The following is a 22,165-nucleotide window of genomic DNA, read 5'->3' on the forward strand; positions in this document are numbered from 1 at the left end:
ATGTACTTGAAACAGATTCATTTTACGTATAGGTAGTAAATCCCTGAGTGAGGAAACTCTGATCTAATCCTTTCAGAAAGCGGTATTACCGGTTTGTTGTATAAACGCCATTTGTGGCGCACCACCCCATCCCATCGCCACCTTTATATTCCCTTTTGCTCTTTTATTCTAGCTGTAGAAGTAGGATAGGCTGTCATCTAATCAGCTGTCCCCTAGAGTACAGAAATCTTGCTCTGGCATTGGAATAAATGGTCATTTTGGCCATACTTGAATGCAGTATGGAACTTTACTGCCTTTAGGGCAACCTGGACTTCTCCAGATATTGTATACTTGTTCTTCAATATTCATATTTAGCATTGGAAGCCTCAGGGAATCTGAATTAGCGAGTTAATTGTTAGAATAAAATTAAAAAGAGAATTTAAATGTTTAACATTTTATTCATCTGAAAAGATAAAAATCCAGTTTTTTTTAATACTCTGACCAATAATAATGTTGATAATATAAAACAGTGGTGAACAACCTCTAAACTTGTAACATTGGATTTTAGGGCATTTATATGTCTTAATTTTATAGTATTTTACTTTCCAACTTGTTCTTTTCGGTCATGATTAAAAATAATTGTAGACCCTGAGAATATATTGTCAGCTTGGTATTAACATACATGTGTTAATTGGCAAGACAGATAATAATCCTTCAGGTACATGAGAGATTTTAAGTAATTTAATTACTAGTAATTAATTTGTTAAACCCAGATATATCATTTTATTTTGAGGTAAATTATTTAAATACTTGAGTTATTATATGCAGTAGATTTTGGCTATAATGCCTTTTATAACATTTTCTAAAGTCTTAAGTATCAGAATATAAAATATTCTAGCAATCTGATATGATAAGCCATTAGTTCAAACAGATATCTACTCTTTCTCATCACTCAATCTTATTTTCTGACTTTCCGTAAAGTAGCAGTCCAGCATGTTGACTGAAAAGGGAGAACTTTCAGGGAAATTCACTTTGAGAGAAGTGTGAGAAAATTGACTAATCTTTTTTTGGCAGTTTTGGTGGGCTCTACCTGTACCACTCCCCACTCCTAATAAGAAGAAGAAAAAGAATACGAGCTCTGATAATAATTTGTCGTAATCAGAATTAAAATAAATGTTGTTTTTTTGTATTGGTAATTAATATGGAAATTGTACTTCATACTAGACGGCCCATAATTTTTCTGTATTTTGTTGAACTTATAGATGTTTACAAAGTATAGTAATGTCAAAGAAATGAGGTCATCTGATCAGTTGCATTACATTTATTTCATTATGTCAGCTTGAATTAAACTTAACTGTATGGTGTTAGTTATTTAGTTTTGATTTATTTAACAGCAAAAAAGACTTTTTGATTTACGTATTTTATTCTCTTTTTAAGATGGTTCCATGGGAAAATTTCCAAACAAGAAGCTTATAATTTACTAATGACAGGTACTTGTATATTCACTTTACTTTTCTAATGTTATTTAAAAAGAATAAAACACTTATCATGTGTTTTGCCTTTAGCATTCATTTCATTTTTATGCATACTGTAATTTCTTGCCCCGCCCAGAGAAATTGGTATTTTTGGTGTTTTTTAGGTGAAAACATAACATGCAGTATAAAATTCAGTGCACGGTGTGTTTTCTTTCTGGACCAGGCCCCTACAGTCTTCCCTAGAAGTCGTGCCAGATGAGTTTTTCCCTGTATTTCTAGACATTTTCTGTCTGTGTGTGCCTGACTTCCTTACCGTGACATACACCTTTATACGTACCTCCTCACACATTCTCACAGGAATATGCAACACACTTTTTTCATTTTAATACATATTTTGGGAGATTATTCCATATCTGCATATTTAAAATTTCATTCTTTTTAATGACCATAAACTTTCCATTGTATAAATACCATAATTTATTATCAGTCTCCTATAGAGCAATATTATGTTTTCATTTTCTTGTTTAAGTGCAGCAAATGTTCTTGAATTTATCTTTATACACTTGTAGAGTTATACATTCGGGCCTTATTGAAAATATTGTGGTTTTAATATTTCATAAAACTGTTGTTACAGAGATAGGCAAAACAAAAATTGAATGTATTGTGGGTTTATTATTTAAAAGAAAAAGTATTCCATCATTCATCCTAACTAAAACTTAAGACGAAATTTAATTACCAAATATGTCTTCAGTAAGCCATACTTTGGAGGGACTTTGGACAAGGTTAAGTAATAATCTGTAATTTATAAGTCTTAGTTCTTAAAAAAAAAAAAAAAGACCAGAGTTCAGTAGTTTCTGTATACAGTGAATAAACCACTGATTATTTAAAACTGTTATCTGAGTTACTATTCAAGCCATGAAGCATTACATTTAATTTAATTAATACTTTGTTCTTCTTAAACATTTGAGGCAGTTTTATTAAGTATTCAATTATATTGTGAGGATATAGGTTAGAAATAACATGATAATGCCATATGGTAGTAACAAGTCACATCCTATCTGCTTTCAAAGTGGCACCAAGATATTTATTTTAATGAATTTACTGAATTTTGAATATATTTTATATTTTTGAATTTGTACCAAATACCTGAGGCACTCACGGTTGTTTTAGGCATGTAAATTAAAAAAGAACTAAACTTAATTTTCTTAAATTAGTTTTTATTTTCTTTGGGTCATGCGCTCTTTTAAGATTCTGGTGATTTCCTGCCCTGAAAAGTACACATAAGCACTTGCATGCACAATTTTGTAATAGTTACTATTCTTTGTATTGAACATAAAACTACTTGGTAGTAAGTGACTTGGCTTGATGATTGAAACTATTAGTAACTTACAGAAAAACATCTGATATTTTGAGTTTTCATTGTGCTTTCCCAAAAGCAATCAAGTTCTGATCTTTCCTATGTCATTAGAACTTAAACAGAGAAAAGGTAGAAAGCATCTTAATGGTAAGAGTCATTGCTAATTGCAAATGTCAAAAAGACTTCTCTAAAATTAATATGAAATATCTGATATATGATAATTTGCTGCTTATGATTTTTTCAGATCGTGCCTTTTAAATGAAATATAGTGCATGTGTATTAATTTTGATTAGGTACACAAATATTTCAGTTTTCATCTACCTTTATAAGTTTTTGCCTACTATTTTATTACAATTATGACTTTTTAATGTTTAATCAGAAGTTTAAGTACAGAGTATGCTAAAGTAAAATTTACTTTAACTTTTTTTTGACTTTTCTTCTTATGGGATTTGCAAACAGTGCAGCAGTTTTAGCCAGTAGCCCCTACCTGTGGTTACAGTATTCTTTCCAAGTTGTGACAGATATGTATATTATTAACCAGAAGTCATTGTTGCAAACTTCTGCCCTGTATTTTTATTTAATAAAGACAAGTAACATCATGGGTGGTTGTGACTCATAAACCAGAAAATACAAAAAATGATTGCCTTAAGATTTTTTATTATAAAACAAGTAGCTGGTGAAAATTTGTATATGCTTTTGAATGTAATTTGTAATTATACTACTTAACTCTTTTTCTTTTTTAATTTGATAATTAGGGAATAAAACTAACAGATTAATTTTTACAGTTGGTCAAGTCTGCAGTTTTCTCGTGAGGCCGTCAGATAATACTCCTGGGGACTATTCACTTTATTTTCGGACCAGTGAAAATATTCAGCGGTTTAAAATATGTCCAACACCAAACAATCAGTTTATGATGGGCGGCCGATATTATAACAGGTAAGTTGGGAGAAATTTATAGTTATCTTTTACTTTTGGTGAAGAGTTGAAATATCATAAATAATAGTTTATTAGAATCAAAATTATATAAAAATTTCTGACTCTGTAATATTTGAAATTATGACATTTAATATAATTTAGTCATCATGTCCAAAGGTTTTTTAGACATTGTCAAACATATATATAAAGTAATAATTTATTTCTACCAAAATAATGTGTATAATTTTTTGATTACTAATGCACAGGTTATTTGCAGCAAATTTGTTAGTAAGTTCATACATTATCTGTAGGACAACAGAACATCTAATCTAAGAAAAGAAAATATATTAGTCTTTTATCAGTGAGACATTTGGATAGGAAAAATGTTAAAGAATGACCTAAGACTTACTAATAATGTTATCCAACAATATTAGGTTGTTCCCAAGCTGGTATTTATTTGTGATTGTTGGTTCCTACTTTTCACCTTTAAAATTCTTTGCTTGTCTTATTCCCCTCACCCTATCATATTAAATGCTGTCTCTGGTATTTAGTTCATATTCATTTGTACTTTTTTTTATTAATCTTTTCAAGTCTTCTGTTTTACTTTTTTTTTTTTTTTCTGTTTTACTTTTTAACATTATACTTTATTTATATTTAATTTGAAATAATTTTGTGGTATAGCAAAGATATTTTATCATCAGGGATAAATATAAAGATTTGTCTTTATATCTCCAAAGATAAAAGATATATATATTTCAACTATTCTTTCAGTAGGAAGAACTATGAAAAAAAGGGATGAATATATATCCAGTTATATATAAATATACACCTGTGTGTGTATAAAAGTTATTGGATCAGTAGGAAAAACATGAAAAAATAAAGTGATAAATTAACAAGATGTTTTGAGAAATGTTGCCTAGCTGTCACTAAAATATCCTTTCCCCTAGTGTATTAAAGGAAAGTTTAAAATTCTAGGTTTTACATATGTAGGACAGTAAAATGGCAGACTGATTATAGAGAAACATTTTTACACTTAGAAAAACTCATGTTAAAGTTTGTGTTAAAATACATTATATAATGTCATTTATTTTCAGTTTTTTATTGGTAATATTTTTGAAATATTAATATTTTATAACATTTTTATCAAAATCATCAATAAGCCTTTCCTGCTGTAGCTGTAATCCTACATAGGAGTTAGCTCCTGCTCTTCCTTCCTTCCTCCTTCCCTCTCCACTCCTTTCTTCCTTCCTCCCTCCCTCCCTCCCTTTTTTGTTTCTGCTTCCACCTGCTATTTGTCTTATGACTCCACCTTATTATTATAAAAGCAGAATATGTAAATGATAACTTGATAAATTATCAATGATAATTTATCATTTGGATGATAAAAATTCCTAAGTTTAACCTGAACTCACTACTTGCTAAATAAATGTGATTTGTCTGTCATTTCTTGCTCAATCTCTCAGATATTTTTATTTAAAACAAAAAACAAAAAAAAAGTGGACTTTTAATCCTTTTCTCACATATAGTGATGCTTGGAGTATGTGTGTGGAAAATTGAAATCTCTGAGTCAAGTATTTCTGACCTGTAAATCAATATTAGGAACATTCTTGATTTTCTAAAGTAATGTGACTGTAATGATCATATATTCAATTAATATATTCTGGCTATTTACTTTGGAAAAAAACTTGCAAACAGATAATCCTTGCTAACAAGGTTTGTGTGTATTTTTAAGACTTGCAATTTTTATGAGACAAATTATGTCAGTGTTAGTAATTTTTATTTTAACAGCATTGGGGACATCATAGATCACTATCGAAAAGAACAAATTGTTGAAGGGTATTATCTTAAGGAACCTGTACCCATGCAGGTCAGTGTTGTTTTTCTTTTTGCAGTAATCAGCTTTTTAATTTAAAATGCTTTTTTTGGTGATACGGTTATGTACACATCCATGCATTTGAAATTGGATAAAATTTAAAACTGCTGATTATTCAGATTCTTTCAGAAAGTGAATCTTTGTAAGGGAATCTCTTAGTTTTTATGTTAATTCTAGATAATTAGGAGGTCCTTGGTGGCTTTTTGAGAGTAGAAGGTGTCGCGGGGACAGAAGCCAAGTTGCACTGGGTCAAGGAGTGAGTTTGTTGGAGGCAAAGGTGGAGACAGCAAGGATAAATCACAGCCAGGTTTATCTAGGTGAGCTTGGGAAGTAAAGAAAATAAAAAATAGTAGCTAGAATATGATGTAGGGAAAAAAGGGGTTTAAACTTGTAGCTTCTTTATTTGCCCGTACTTTTATGGTGAGAGAGTTTTGAGCATGTGTGTACTTGAGGAAAGTGAGTGGTGGGTGAGGGATGGGGTAGTGGCAGTACCCCATGTACAAGGTCCTAGAGAAGGCAAGAGTGACTGAAATCCAGAACATAAGAAGGGCTGGCCTTGAACGAGACCTCCTGCTGAATGCTAGTTGCTTAATGCCTAGGTGATTGATTAGCTTCTGTATCTTGCCCATGCTTCCTAAAGTGTAGTGGGTAAAGGGTTGTAGCAGGGTAAGTAAAAGGTACTTCAAAAAGTGATTAAGAATTTTCCTATGTGGAAAATGGGGGTAGTGTATTTCCCGGGATGTAAAAAAGGATTGTTGAGGGGTTTTGGGTCCCCACTAAACTTCCACAGTGATTTGTAGTGTCTTGAGCGTCTCATTATTTCCTCCTAACAAATTAGTTTCTGATGGTTATAGCCGACTATTAATTGCTGATTAAGAGAGAAACATAATTCTGATGCTTAATATAAATTTAAGAATCATCTTGCTACATTTTAATATAATCTTGCTTCATTTCTTTATGCTTTCCTGATAGATGGAAAGTTCATGAGGGCAGTTTTGTGTTGTGTTTCCAGTGCTTTGTTGCGATCTCCGTGTCAGGTTCTTCCTCTTTGTCTTTCTGAATCCTGCAAGTTTACATCTCAAGTGTTACCTCCTTGTTGACATCTTCCTAATATCTGTAGTTAGCAATTATGTACCACTTTTGTTGGGGCTTCTCTGGTGGCTCAGATGATAAAGAATCTGCCTGCAATGTAGGAGACTCGGGTTTGATCCCTGGGTCGGAAAGATCCCTGGAGGGGAGGGCGTGGCAACCCACTCCAGTATCCTTGCTTGGAGAATCCCCTGGACAGAGGCTACAGTCCATGGGGTCTCAGAGGGTCAGATGTGACTGAGGGACTAACACACACACACACACACAGCTTTTGTTGGCAGTTCTGGCAGACTTTGCCTAATGTTTGTCTGCGTAGTATGGTATGTGCTTTCTAGAAGCCACTGCTTAGGCTCTTTTTACTGGATCAAAGGTGCCTTTACCTACAAGTGATGGATCCTGCCACTCCCGTTGCTGTATTCTGCATTCTAATTCAGATTGGCTGTTTGAGTAATTTTATTTGCTCACAAGTCATGCACACATTTTTCCTGTCCTAAATTTGTCTTATTAGAATTTTCTAACTAAATTTTTTATAGTTAGAAAAATAAGTAGCATTTGACACTTAATAAGCTTTTATACTAAAATTATAAGATAGTTTTAAAACTTACTTCAAATATACATTGTGCCTTATTCTTGTGTTACTGTTTCGTAACTGAACAAACCTCCAAGTATTATCATTTACAAAAGTGCCTATAACGCTTTCAGTACTTCAGAAATAACTGATGCTGATTACAGAGCAATTTGATTACTTCATAGAAATCGTTAAATGCTATTTGAAGTCACTTATTTTGGGCCTAGAGTAAAAGTAGTTTACAGAAAAATTTGAGAATCATAACACTTACCTGTCCTTCCCAGAAGGATTCTAACTGTTAGAGAACCCAAAGGCTAGTAATGTCTTTTTATTATTGTAAAAGTGATTAGCTAACAGAATCAGCTCATTCCCCCTAAGGTGACCCTGCGTACCCCTACTCAGGGTAAGATGGTGAAAAAGAAAGCACAGTGATCTTTTTGCTTGGTGGACTAGAAGAAACGAGCCTTTTGAACACTATTTTAGACACCTTGTCTTACATGTATTATTTAACTTTTTAGACAGTTTGATGAGGTTGATTCTGTAATTTTACAGATAGGAAAACTGGGACCAGAGAAGGTAAGTAAATTACTTAAGGCATCAAGTCATCCTTGACTCTTCTTTTCGTCTCTTACACTCTGTATCCAAACTGTCAGGATCATCATGCCATCTCTGCCTTCAAAATATATATAGGATTTAACCATCACCAGAAATATTTTGGGCCTGGAGTAAAAGCATGTTCCAGTAGAAGTTTGAGAAATGCAACACTTACCTTTCTTTCCCAGCAGGATTCTAATTATTAGAGAATGTCATCTCTGTTTCTAGCCACTTCTGCCCCCAACCCCCCTTTAAAACTGTACCACAGTCAGAGGGATCCATTTAAAATGTGTCAGAGCATTTCACGGCTCTGTTTAACACTAAGAGATGGTCTACATTTCATCCAGAATAAAAGCCAGAGTCCCTGCACTAGTGGCCAGGACACTAGTGCAGTGTCCCGTGGTCCTCTGAACTCTTCCTGCCATCTTTCTCGCTCACTCCTCTCCACTCACACTGGCTTCTCTATTCAAAAAAAAATATGTCAGGATCTTTGCTGCATTAGGATTTTTGCTCCAGCTGTTCACTCTGCCCAAAATGACTTTCCCTCAAATATCCACTCACCTCATTATTTTACTTCTTTCAAATTTTGCTTAAATATTATCTTCTCAATTGAGACCTATTTGTATATTATTTATTGCTGCTACTTGCCCTACCCTGTAGAGCACTTACCACCTATTAACATACAATTCAGTTTCCTTATTCATTATGTTTATTACCTCTTTCCATCATTGGAATGTAAGTTCCTTGAGGGTAAGGATCTTTGATTTATTCACTGATATATCTCAAGAACTACAACACTGGCACTCAAAGAACTCTTACTGAATTCATTTATTAAATGAGTTTTCTTAGCCATCACCTGAGAAAAGCAGGATTTACAGCTGAAGTAGGAGCCTGCACACCTAACCTCTGTGCAAAAACTTGCTTCAGTGGTTGTTAGACTCTCACCAGTCAGATAACCTGCTTCCCTTCGGGAGGAATGTATAAGACTCCTTCTCCAGAACTTTGTAGAAAGAGGAGGCTGAGAAGCCTTCCCTCCTGTCACTTAGTAACTTAGCAAAACTTGGCATGTGAAGTTCTGTCCCTGCCTATAGTGTCTTCCAATGTAGGTGGTGTAGATCAGATGACCAGCCTTTATGTTAAATAGGAAAGATTTATATAATCCTGAAATCAGGTAATTAAATCCAAATGTCACTGTTGTAATGTCTTAAATGAGTGAGTGAAAGTCGCTCAGTAGTGTCCGACTCTTTGTGACCCCAAGGACTGTAGCCTGCCAGGCTTCTCTGTCCATGGAATTCTCCAGGCAAGAATACTGTAGTGGGTTGCCATTTCCTTCTTCAGGGGATCTTCCTGACCCAGGGATCAAACCTGGGTCTCCTGCATTGCAGGCAGCCTTGACTGACTGAGCCACCATGTAGACTACAAATATGCCCCATTCTGTACTGAAGAATAAATATCATCACTACTGTGATAAAGATTGATAAGTACAAATCTATACAACTAGGGACATAGTTATCACTATCATCTGGGTGCAGTGTATCTTTTAAAATTTTTTATTTTCTTGGTCATTTTCTGAATAATTTGTAGGAGTAAGAATGAAGGTTTAGTACAAAAAAAAAAACTTTATTAGAAATTTAATAAGAATTTAAATGTAGTAAACCCCAATTTTTGTTCTGTATTGCCTTGGTTATAAAGGCTTGTTCCTGAAACAGAAGGCAGCTAACTGTTATCCACTGTCACGTACGGACCTGAATCATATCCATCTTGTAAACCCTAATTTCAGATACAGCTTTTATAATAGTTTTTGCTTATAATTTCTCTAGTTCTTTCACATTTTTACTGTCAAAATGCAGTACTGATTCTAGATTTTAAATATATTTCAGCTGTGTTCTAGTTTGATTCTTTCTTGTTCTTGCAACATCAGCTGTAATACTTTGGAACACTTTGTTTCGTAGTTTTGTTGGATAGTACAGTCTTCTTTAAGTGTAATATATTTTTATGTTTAGGTTTATAAGCATCAATTAGAATGATCAATATGGTGAAAATTTTTAAATTTCTACATTATATGTTTCCTTCCAGTAACCTTTAAATACAAAATACCTTTGTCCATTTATAAGCCATATTGAGTAAATCTTGATGCAAATCATAAGTTTTAAGAGTCCTCATTTTCTGTTAGGAAACAGGTTTATCTAGATTTCTTGTCACAAATTATTGCATGATGTCCTTCCTATTGAATCACTAACTAAATGAATACAGTAAATGAGTTTCCTTTGTTTCCCTAGAAGTACAACATTTACTCAGCACATTGTTGAATTTGAGAAAATTCATCAAGGATATTACCATATCAAGAATTACAGTCTGAGACTTTGCTTATCAAAATCAATTTTATCATCACAGTAGATCACAGAGTATTGATGTTGCTTTGCATTCATCTGATTCCTTTTATAATTACCAAACATCTTTTTCAGTTTTTTCTTTCTGCTAATATGAGTAGAAAATTAAGAATTCTGAATTTTTATCTGCACTCAGTGAAAACTAATAAACAGATAACAAAGATGGCCTTTTATATTTTTTGAAAGATGCTGCAATAGTTGGCAACACAGTAAAAAGTGCCAGAGGTGATGCAATAGAGCTGATATATTTCACTGTTGCATCAGCCTCTGGGCCAAAGGTTGGCAGACTTTTCTGTACAGGACCAGATAATAAATATTTTAGATTTTTAGATTTCTCAGTTACTTAAACTCTGCCTTTGTAGTGAAGCAGCAACACAGTATGTAAAAGAATGACCATGGCTGTGTTCCAGTAAAACTCTACGTCCAAATACAGGCAGTGGGCTAGATTTGGTCCGTTTGCCGTGGTTTGCCATTCTCTTCAGCATACTTGAGTATAATTGTTGAGTCATGATGAAATGGTTCCTGGGATGATAAAATAGCAGAGTGTTTCAAGATGTAGGAAAAAATAGGATTCATGAAAATTCTATAACATATCTTAGATATAAAATGTTCAGCTGGATCCATGAATCTCTAAGAAAAAGTCATAAAATATTCTTGCAAGTAATAAGAGCTGCTCAAACAAGAAACTAAAAACTAAAATCGGGTCCATTGGACTAGATGGCAGTATTGAAGATTGACTTCTTTGGGGAAGATCATTATAAAGGCACTTTTATCTTTATATTCTTCCTGACATCCTAATTCTTCTATTATAGGAGGTTGTGGGGATTTAGCAGTTAAGATTCATGCCTTCCTATAGTTCAGTGTCATAAAATCATGCAGTAAACCCCACAGGATTCTGGGAAAGGTGGAGTTGTGGGTACAGCACTGAAAAGAGTCATCAGTGACACACAGAGATAAGAAACTAGTAACAATTAGCAGAGTTTTTATGTGTGCTAAATGGGTAAGAAATATTTAAGTTGGGGCAAGTGTATTCACGGGTTTGGACCATGAATTTTAAATCATCATAGCGAGGCTCAAATACATCTTTATTAATCAAAGTAGGAACCATTACAGTCAACACATTTTTGCCACTGATAAATAAGTTTGTTTATTCCTGTAGCATTAAAACCATACTTCGGGATTCAGCAAGCTCTTGGAAAGCATTTTCTGCATCCTACTGGTTGTGGAAGTGTTTTCCCTGCACCAAGTTGTCAGAGATGCTTGAAGAAGTGGTAGTCATTTGGCGGGAGGTCAGGTGAATATAGCGGATGAGGCAAAACTTCATAGCCCAATTTGTTCAACTGTTGAAGTGTTGGTTGTGAAATGTGCGGTTGGGCATTCTCGTGGAGAAGAATTGGGCCCTTTCTGTTGACCAAAACCAGCTGTAGGCATTGCAGTTTTTGGAGCAGCTCATCAAATTGCTGAGCATACTTCTCAGATATAATGGTTTTGCCAGGATACAGAAAGCTGTAGTGGGTCAGACCAGCAGCAGACAACCAAATACTGACCATGACCTCTTTTTGATGCTAGTTTGACTTGGGAAGTGTTTTGGAGCTTCTTCTCACTCCAGCCACTGAGCTGATTGTCTGCATAAAATCCACTTTTCGTTGCACATCACAGTCTGATAGAGAAATGGTTCATTGTTGTGTAGAAGAAGACAAGATAACACTTCAAAATGATTTTTTTTGAGTTTTGGTCAGTTTATGAGGCACCCACTTAATGGAGATTTTTCACCTTTCCCAATTTGCTTCAGATGCTGAATACCGTAGAATGATTGACACGAGTTCTTAAGCAACTTCTCGGTTAGTTGTAAGAGGATCAGCTTTGATGATTGCTCTCAATTGGTTGTTGTCCATTTACGATGGCTGGCCACTATGCTCTTCATCTTCAGGGCCTACTTTGCAAAATCACTTGAACCACCACTGCACTCTATGTTCATGTTCCTGGGCCAAATGTGTTGTTTATGTTGCGACTTTTCTCTGCTGCTTTAGGATGCATTTGAACTCAAGTAAAAAAAATCACTTGAATTTGCTTTTTGTCTTAACATCATTTCCATAGTCTAAAAACTAAACAGCAAGTAATAAGTCATTAGCAAAAAAGCATAAAGCGAGAAATACGCATTAAAATGATGTATAACATAACCACATTTATTTAAGAATGTATTCCAAAATCAGATGGCCAAGTTCAGCAACGCAAAAACAGCAGTTACTTTCGCATCACGTAGTACAATAAATAAGGCACTTTGCCTTGAAAAAGGCCTGAAGATTTCTTGTGGAAGAGGCCATCAGAAGGGTTGTAAACAGTGGGAAGTGGTACAAGGAGGACTATCTGAAATCAGACACATTAGGATGCCAGATGTGACTGGATGGATATGGCTTATAACACTCAGTGAATCTGGGGAGGCCGTTAGGCTTTTGGGATGTATTTTGCATATTCCTAGGCATCTCATTTCATCTGGGTGCAGCTTTCTGCACTCACTTAGAGTTTCTCGAGGATGTAATTGTGCATAAGCAAACATGAATTTGCTTTATGCTCAAATTGGTCCAAATCTATCAGTTAATGCTGGGACAAATGCATGTTTTCAAAACAGTGTTGCTATAAGCACACAAAAAACTGTATTTTAAAAAACGGTTCTTGAGAAATGGGAAGGGCACCTTTTTGAAAATTTCTTTGGAAAGCAGAATCTCTTAGTATATATGTTACATTATTTTAGATTTTGGTATTAATTTTTTTTTAAATGTCTAGACAGGCACAATCTGGTTTTTAAGTTGGTAGTTTAGTAGATTTACTTCATTTCCATCAAGAATTCATGAAGTGATTTTAATATTTTTGAAAATTCAGGATCAAGAACAAGTACTCAATGATGCAGTGGATGGCAAGGAAATTTATAATACAATTCGTCGTAAAACAAAGGATGCCTTTTATAAAAATATTGTTAAAAAAGGTTATCTTCTAAAAAAAGGTAATTGTAAACTTTTAAGACTAAAGATTCAGCTTCAGTATTTTGCTGTTAAACATTGTAAGTATTGGGCATAAATCTTATCATTGAGCTATGAATTTAACAAGTTGACATTCTCGGTCTCTTGGTCACCTGTCTATCCATACTTTTTTTAAGTGAAAATTCTTATTGACATTTATCACATTGATGGTATTGAGGTCCCTATTATATATATTTGCCTCAGTTTGGCATTAAGAAATGTGGGGGATGAGGGGTACATGACTAGCAGAAGAGATTTTTTTCCCTTATGACCAGAAAAGAATTAATGCTAAGCGAGAATTTTAATGATTTATTGTAGTGAAATTTCTAAATACACTGTTAAGGTCCCCTTGTCACTTACCTTGTGATTCAAATATTTTTCTACAGATAGATTACAGACGTTTTCTCATTTTGTAAGGATTGGTATTATTGAAGTTTCGGGAATAAAATTTGAAATATGAATATATTTGACTTTTTTTAAGCAATGATCATTTTTATGATTTTACTGTCAGTGATTTTGTAGTTCATTATTTGGCTAAGGGAAAATAATTTGTTTTTTCTTTAACAGGAAAGGGAAAAAGGTGGAAAAATTTATATTTTATCTTAGAGGGCAGTGATGCCCAACTTATTTATTTTGAAAGTGAAAAACGAGCTACAAAACCAAAAGGATTAATAGATCTCAGCGTGTGTTCTGTCTATGTTGTTCATGATAGTCTCTTTGGCAGGTAAGAAATTGGTTTCCTATATCTTTTTGGAATTGTTTTAATAATAAAATAGTATTTTCAGATCATTTCAAAGCATAGCAAACCAATTTTGAGATCCTGAAAATCATTTGAAAATGTCATAATTACTTTCTAGGATAATTTTTGTTTTTCTCTTTTAGACTAACTTATGCATAAAATTCTACTTCCACTATATCACATAGAAATCTATGGATCTCTTGTATTAAGACTTAACTCTGTATGCAGTGCATTTACTGCCAATCTTTTGAATGACTTTGATTCTTGTCACCTTTCTCCTATTTTATCATTCTTGGTTAACTCAATGCATATGATAGTACTAGATCACTCAGTTGTACTATTAACTTGATTCCTAAGAAAGCTGACGTTGAGAGACAACTGTAGTATAAAAACAATTATTTCAATAGAAAAGAGGAGAGAGTATTTCAGATTTGAAATTAAAACTGTTTTTCTTACATTAATGTCACAGTTTTTAAGAAAATAAATAGAAGTAAATCCTGAACATCACAAGGCAAATTCAGCACTTAATTCCATCTAGATTTTTGTAATAAGAGCCTTTCTTTATATTTCACCATCAGTATTATTAATAAACCTATTTGATCACTTATAAGATGGACTGATGGACTATCTGTTATGAATCCATTCTAGAGTGTTTTTGGGTATACTTAGCAAGCAGTTTTATTACGGATTGCTATGGGGGCTTCCCAGGTGGCACCAGTGGTAAAGAATCTGCCTCTCAATGCAGGAGACACAAGAGATGCTGGTTAGCCTCCTAGGTCAGGAAGATCCCCTGGAGAAGGAAACGGCAATCTACTCCAGTATTCTTGCCTGAAAATCCCATGGACAGGGAGCCTGGTGGGCGTACAATCCATGGGGATGGCAACAGTCGGACATGACTGGGCGGCTGAGTAAGGCACACAGGCGTGTTTGAAGATAATTACAGCAAATTTTTAACAGTCTATTTTCTGCTGCAGGATGGCATCTCTACTAGGCAACTTCAGTTTTTCCTGTTTAAGTTGGGAAAGCTTCAAGAGAAATACCTGTAGAACATACAGGCTTGTCATTTTGTCCAAATTGTATTTGGAGATCACATTAGTATTATTTGAAATTTAACAGTGCATCTTTTAAGTAGTCAAATAGGTTTGGGAGATGCTGAATTGAACAAATAATTTTCCATACAGTGGGACATTTTGAAGTTGTAGCCCATGTTTGTATTGTGAATCATCAAGAGTGGATCAACATGAAATATTGTGAATCATCATGAAATACTGTGTGAATCATCATAAAATACTATGAAGTATTTCATGAATTCATTTGACCTTGATACTCTCGCTTTCCCCCAGCCCCAAACACTTCTTAATATCTCTTGAAAACAGCTATCCAAAAAAAAAAAAAAAGTCTGGGTAAGATAGGATTTAAGATTTTTTTCCCCTCACTTAACAATATGGGAAACTTGGCCTTCAGATGTAGTAGGATCAGACCTCTGGCTTCCTCTCAATCTTGCTACTCTGCCTTACTTTGTGTGTACTGGGTTTTTCTCACAGAGCCACTTCCTTCGTGAGAGCAAAGGTGGCAGACAGTACCAGAGAAAGGAGAAGTGAACATTTCCTCCAGTAACTACTGAAAATCCTGAGAATACAGTATTTGTTGTGTTATCAAATAGATTAAGTCACTGAATATTTCTTGCTTTGTGTAAGCATAGAGCCCAATGTACTGACTTACCTTGAGCATTTGGGTAGAGTCTAATGTGAAAGTTCATGGCAGCCCACAGCAGAGAGATGACTGCCCTGTCACCCAGCGTGTGGTGTGGGAATGCTGGTCAGCACTGCCATTCCGCTGTTTTCTCCGGTGCTTTAGTTGTGTGGCTGTGTAGTTTTTCCAGGTTTTTTTCAGTATTATTGAGATGTCCCTAATGTTTCTTTATATTAAACTTCTGACTCTTAATACTGCTTTACTTTAAATATTAACTGTTTCAGAAGCACAAGTTGAAAGACATTTCAGTCATACAGAGAGTTATTGCTGTACTGAATATTTACATGGGAGTTTTGCACCTTTACCTTTTCTTAGGCTGAATCTTTTATTGTGGCAGTATTTATTGCTTTATCTATTTAAGAAGGATGTTTCTGATGGATATTACATTTTAGGTTTGGTGATTATTTTCTTTAAGCCTTGTAAAGAGTCTCTGCTTTCCAACATTTTGTCATTCTAATTGTTTCTCTTTTAGAGACTATGGATATTTTTTTTTCCTTCAATGTGTATACTTATTTCATCTTTCTCTGGAAGCTTTGAGACCTTTCCTTATCTTAGATTTTCAAAAGTTAAATCAATATGTGCCTACTGTAAAAAAATATTTTAAAAATTTTATCATGTTTGTAGAGCTTCTTTATTCTTAAGACCTGATGTCTCTTGTCAGTTTTGAAAAATTCTTTGTTAGTATCTTTTTAAACAGTCCTATTACCACATTCACTTTAACCTTCTGGAATTCGTGTTACATGTTATATACCTTTTACAATGTCCCATGTGTCTGTGAAACCGTTTCCTCTATGCTTTTCGTAATTTTTTTCCTTTCTGTGCCTCAGGTTGGATATTTTCTTTGATTTGTCTTTCAATTCACTATTCTTCTGTACTAAAATGCACTTGTTGAGGTCTTATTTTTATTACATTTGCCGCTTTATAATTTCCACTTGAGTCGTCTTTTATATTTCTAGTTATGTAACAAAATTCTCTTTTCTATTATCTTTTTCAAAGCCTTTTAATTACTATTAAAATATTTGGAAGTTGTATCTGTCCTCAACATCTGTGTTATATGTAGGTCTTTCTCATTTGTTTTTCTTTCAGCTTTTCAGTCATTTGATCCTGATTCCTCTAATGTCAACTTATGTTTGACTGAATAGTGGACATAGTATGTAACAGAAAGCCTCCTCATTTAAAGGCCCTGAACTCATTTGTCTTTCCCAACACTGTGAAACTCTGAATGTGCTTGGTTAGCTTTTTAGCCTCTTAGATGCTTTCTGCTTATCACCTCAGCTTCCTGCCCTAAACAGTTTAGGAACTGGCAATCACCTTGAAAAGAACAGTTGTGGAGAATGTCATTCTCACTTCATTATATCTTGGTCCCTCAAGTCTTAGCCACCTCATTGTTCTCCAGTGACTTCATACAGTTGTGTTTTGTTTGGTTTATATTTTATCCATCCAGGAGGGTTAATCTGGTACAAACCACTTTCAGAATCAGAAGTTTTCAGTTGACATATTCCACTGTATTATGGTATTCTTAAAGCATTGAAGACATGGTTTTTTATCTCTAATCCATATGTTAAGCTTGTACTCTGGGTATTTTGCTATGACCTTCTGACACCAAGGTCTAAGATATTTCTTTGGTTAAGGCAAGAAATACAAATAACACTTATTGAATTTCAAAAGTTTGAAGGCCCTTTTAAAACCTTCAAATCTAATTGGAAAAACAACACATCTTCAAAAAATATGTAAACTACTAATATTGTATTTACTTGTCAGGTGAATTATATGTAGTACAGTACATACTTATAGGAAGATAAGAACTAATATTTATTGTACACTACTATTAGGTCATTTGAGCCGCAAAATAAGCTTGTTGATGTTTCCATTTTAACATGAAATATGGCCAGTTGTTAAAAAAATTTTTTTAGTAAATAAAGTTATAAAGAAGAAAATTAAAATCACCCATAATCTACTGAGAGATAGCCACAGTACATAGAAATGTATATTCTGTATCATCCTTAAGCTGCAAGTTTAGTAACATTTTGTTTGTTTCAGTCTTTAGATGAGCTACATGCACTTCTAGCACTTCTGCTTCAATTTTGTTTTAGGTTTTCAATTTTCTTGTAACTTTTCTATTTTAAAATAATTTACATAGTACTTTGAAACGTTTTTAAACTTCGATAGATTTCAGTATTACAGATAGAAAGCTTTCTAAAATATATGCAGCTGACATATTCTTTTTAGTAATCTAGTACAATGGATTATTTCTCTAAATGAATTGTTAATTTTGTATAAATTACATAATTATATGTTTTTTTCTAAAGTTGATATAAGTGCTGTAATCAGTACATTTTGTTGAACTTCCTACTAACTTTTTGTTTGTATTTTAAAGGCCAAACTGTTTCCAGATAGTGGTTCAGCACTTTAGTGAAGAACATTACATCTTCTACTTTGCAGGAGAAACTCCAGAACAGGCAGAGGTAAGTTAAATGTTTTTTCAACTACTATAAACCTTTATTCAGTCCATATTTTCTTAACTAGAATAGAAAACTATTGCACTTAAGGTGATAAAAAAGGTGCCTGGAATCTAATCATCTTTTATTTCTAGCAATAAGAACTTTCATGTGTAAAAAAATTTTTGAAAGAAATGCCAAAGAAAAACACAGTGAAGGGTTATTGGGAAAATTCCATTTTAAATTGACCTTAAAAAACTCTTATGATGTTCGACTCAATTGAGAATGCTCATTTAAAATCTTCTCTGAAGAAAGGTTGTAGATATTCTCAGTATACTCAAAAAGGTAAGTCAGTTAGTTTTGCTAATAAGCGTTGGCTATTCTTCACTGATTGAACTCTGTATCTAAAAATAGAAATTCAGTCATCACAAGGAAAAATTTGAGGGATTTTTCTATTTTTCTTCTAAGTCTAGATATAATGTTTTCTTTCAGTATTAGCCATTGATCCAGGTGCAGTGCCTTTATTAAAACTTATTAAATTTTAAGTAATGTGAAGAAATGTTTTTAAAGATCTTTTAAAAATACATTGATTTCTCTGAACCACAGTATTTCTGGGGTGTTCAGTGGTATTTTGTAGATACATGGCTGTATTTTCTTCTGCTAATACCCTATGGAAGGAACCTGAAAGTAGTTTAGAGGTGAAAGAACGTGACTTTATTGAAAAAAGAAGATAATTTGCCAATTCTGGATATGAGACAGATGCTCTTAAAACTCTGGATCCTGGCTTGGGCTCCTGATTCATAAATTATGAAGATATGTTTGGCTGTAGAATAAACTTGATGAATGAGCCATTGTGTTTTATGGCTCATAATTGCATATCATTTTTCATGTCATGGAAAAAATAGCACAATTGAATACTCATTGAATACTTGTAATACACATAAAACCTTGTTTCGTGGGTGAAAAAAGTGAAAGTATTAGTCTGACTCTTTGTGACCCCATGGATGGTAGCCTCCCAGGCCCCTCTGTCCATGGGATTCTCCAGGAATAATACTGGGGTGAGTATTCATTACCTTCTCCAGGGGATCTTCCCAATCCAGGGATCAAACCCAGGTCTCCTGCATTGCAGGCAGATTCTTTACCGTTTGAGCATGGGTATTTATCCCTAATTTGCAAAAATAGTGCTCATAATATTTTGGTAACTTTGACTTTTTTTTTAATCGTTAGAAATTGAGTTAGGAAAGAAATAAACTTGTGTATCCTGTCTTTCAGTTATTTTATCATGTTCTCTCTTTCTAGAGATGTATTACACACCTTGATGACATTTCATTATGTTTTGGGTGTCTCACATAATGTATAAATAGAACATTTTCTTATTTATCTACACTCTTTCCATATTTCGTGTTTTCATGTACCCCTTAAAGTCCAAAAATGCCACGGTATTCCAAATTTTTGTTACTTTGGTGACCTGTAGGATCTCTGGTTATTGTTTTCTCTTTATAAAAGCTATGGTAATTGATTTAGTCTAAATTTGCCCATTAAAAGACATACTCTAAACATTGATAGAATTCAGATTCACTGAAGTAGCCAACACATTGAAGACATAATTGAGTGAAGCAATAGTACAGAGCTTACTAGAAACATGTATGCCAAATATTTAATTTATAAACCCAAAATTATTCTCTCTTTTCTCCAGTGTAGTAGGGTATTAAACATTTGAGAATATATCTGTAACTTAGCTTTAATATTAGGCTGCAATATTTTATATCTAACATTAATATTTGAAAGGCTTATAAATCACCCAGATCCCCTTATACGTTTCATGGTCTAAGGTAAAGATTAGAAAACTAGTCATCAAATCAGTCATCACATTATTGGTTGGTTTTGCAGTCAGCGTTCCTTTCACAGAATGTATCAAGTTAAATTCTGCCTTGGGGTGCCTCAAGTTTAACTGCTTAGCTACATGTATATTTATTTTTTGGCTACTAAACAATCACTCATTGACACTTAAGATTAATTCAGAGATTCTGCAATAATACAGTCAATATTTTGCAGAATTATTATAACTGTCTTGGTCACTCTTTAACTTTGTTGGAGCACAGATATATTTAAAGTGCGGGATACTCTTGAGTGTAGAGAAGGAAAGAACTATTGAATTTTGAGGAAGAACACAAATTGATGACTGGAAACTGCATAAACTACTATATAGTATATTTCTTTGAAATGCTGTTATTCTTTTTCGTAGGATTGGATGAAAGGTCTGCAGGCATTTTGCAACTTAAGGAAAAGTAGTCCAGGGACATCTAATAAACGCCTGCGTCAGGTGAAATTTTATTTTCTTTGATTTGTGATTGTCACAGATTTGTGATTGTGTTTTGCTTAATCACTTTGCTCTTTATTTCTCTGAACTATTTTGGGCAACATTTCAAATACTTCACATTTCTTAAGAGAGGTTAATCTTTTTCAGGCATTTTAAAGCCATGCTCCCACTTGGCTTCAACAGCAGGAGAAATAGTTATTTCTTTATGAAGAAGAATATTCTTATATCCTTGCTGGGTTGCTGTTTAGTTGCTAAGTTGTGTCTGACTCTTATGACCCCATGAACTGTAGCCCACCAGGCTTTCTGTCCCTGAGATTTCCCAGGCAAGAATACTGGAGTGGTTGCCATTTTCTTCTCCAGGAGGTCTTCCTGACCCAGGGATTGAACCCACATCTCCTTCATTGCAGGCAGATTCTTCACTGCCTTGTATAGGGTACTTAGTCCCGAATGCCATCTGTTGAATACACACCATACCGAGGACTTTTCCTTCCACTTAAAGTCCCAGTGCCAAGTCAGCAGCAGAAACCATTCTGTTTGGCACTATTGCTCTTTTCATTAAAAAAATTATTTTGGCCTGTGTCAAAAAAGAACTAAAAGTGCTCATTGAAAAAATCATCTGACTGAAGGTAGTAATCCTGGTAACTTTAGTGTTTTTTACAGTAATTGCTTTTGAAACCTATTATGTCACTTGCAGGTAGTATCCTATCTTTTTTGAAACCTTAACATGTCCTACATGTTCATTTATAGAGAGTAAAGCTAGGCTTTCTCTTTTTTCTTCTAGGTATGTAAAGAACTGTATACCCTCCGTTTCTTTGCTTTTCTCTTCTAGTTATCCCCAGATAATTGAAAAAAAGTTAAGTAAATTTAACTTGGAGTTAATTTATTCTTGGAGTTTTGAGAAAAGCATAGTACAAAAAGCATAGCTACAATGACTAAAGTAGCTCTTGTTTTATTAATACTTATGGGAATTTCCAGTAAGCTAGGTCAGTTTAACCAATAAGTGAATAAATGGTTATTTTCAGATGACTCTGTTATGTTCCCTGTAGCCAGAAGTCTGATAATCTCCCCAGGGACATTTATGTGCCAGCTTTTCCACTTGTGCTTTTATACATATCATTTCTAATCTTTACAACAGCTTGCAGTGTACACTTTATCCTAATATTACATCTGAGGAAGCAGAGGCTCATAGAAATTAACTTGTGCAAGGCCATACAAATAGTAGGTGGCAAGAGGGAGAGAGAACCTGATATTAGAAATTTGGAATCAGAATCTAAATTTTGGCATCAAAACTGAAAAATGGCTTCTTTGGATCTGTATCCTTTTGTGTAAAATGAGAAGGTAGAATCAGTATTTTTTAAATATTTTCTAGCTGTGGAACTCTATATAGAAATAAAATCTTCCAGAGGAGCACTATATAGTATGTTAGATTTTGCTTTGGGTGGTGACAGTTATTTACTTAAATTAATAAAGAATCCTCTTCTCAAATTTCCTCTGAATCATCATTTTATAGTAAAAAAGGTGTATTTCATTATTTTTGTAGGACTATAATTGGAATAATAACTTATACAATTATATTTATTTTTTAAGTGAGAATTTGCTGAATGCCTGGATGTTGTATTCTGTGTCACTTAAAAAGGAAAATATAACTGAAAGTCATGT

At 33.8% G+C, this 22,165-nt stretch overlaps 1 protein-coding gene across 1 annotated transcript in view; it reads left to right on the forward strand.

Annotated features, from left to right (window-relative positions):
* The window catches only part of RASA1 (RAS p21 protein activator 1), a 108,405-nt gene that overhangs the window by 70,988 nt on the left and 15,252 nt on the right, over nt 1-22,165 (forward strand). Inside the window, exons 7-13 of the mRNA XM_061151966.1 lie at nt 1,417-1,469; nt 3,597-3,747; nt 5,515-5,593; nt 13,121-13,241; nt 13,825-13,981; nt 18,126-18,213; nt 20,432-20,509. Coding sequence (XP_061007949.1) covers nt 1,417-1,469; nt 3,597-3,747; nt 5,515-5,593; nt 13,121-13,241; nt 13,825-13,981; nt 18,126-18,213; nt 20,432-20,509 — 727 coding nt within the window. The remainder of the gene's footprint in view (nt 1-1,416; nt 1,470-3,596; nt 3,748-5,514; nt 5,594-13,120; nt 13,242-13,824; nt 13,982-18,125; nt 18,214-20,431; nt 20,510-22,165) is intronic.

This window comes from Dama dama, chromosome 9, assembly GCF_033118175.1.
Source record: "Dama dama isolate Ldn47 chromosome 9, ASM3311817v1, whole genome shotgun sequence".
In the NCBI taxonomy this organism is placed as follows: domain Eukaryota; kingdom Metazoa; phylum Chordata; class Mammalia; order Artiodactyla; family Cervidae; genus Dama; species Dama dama.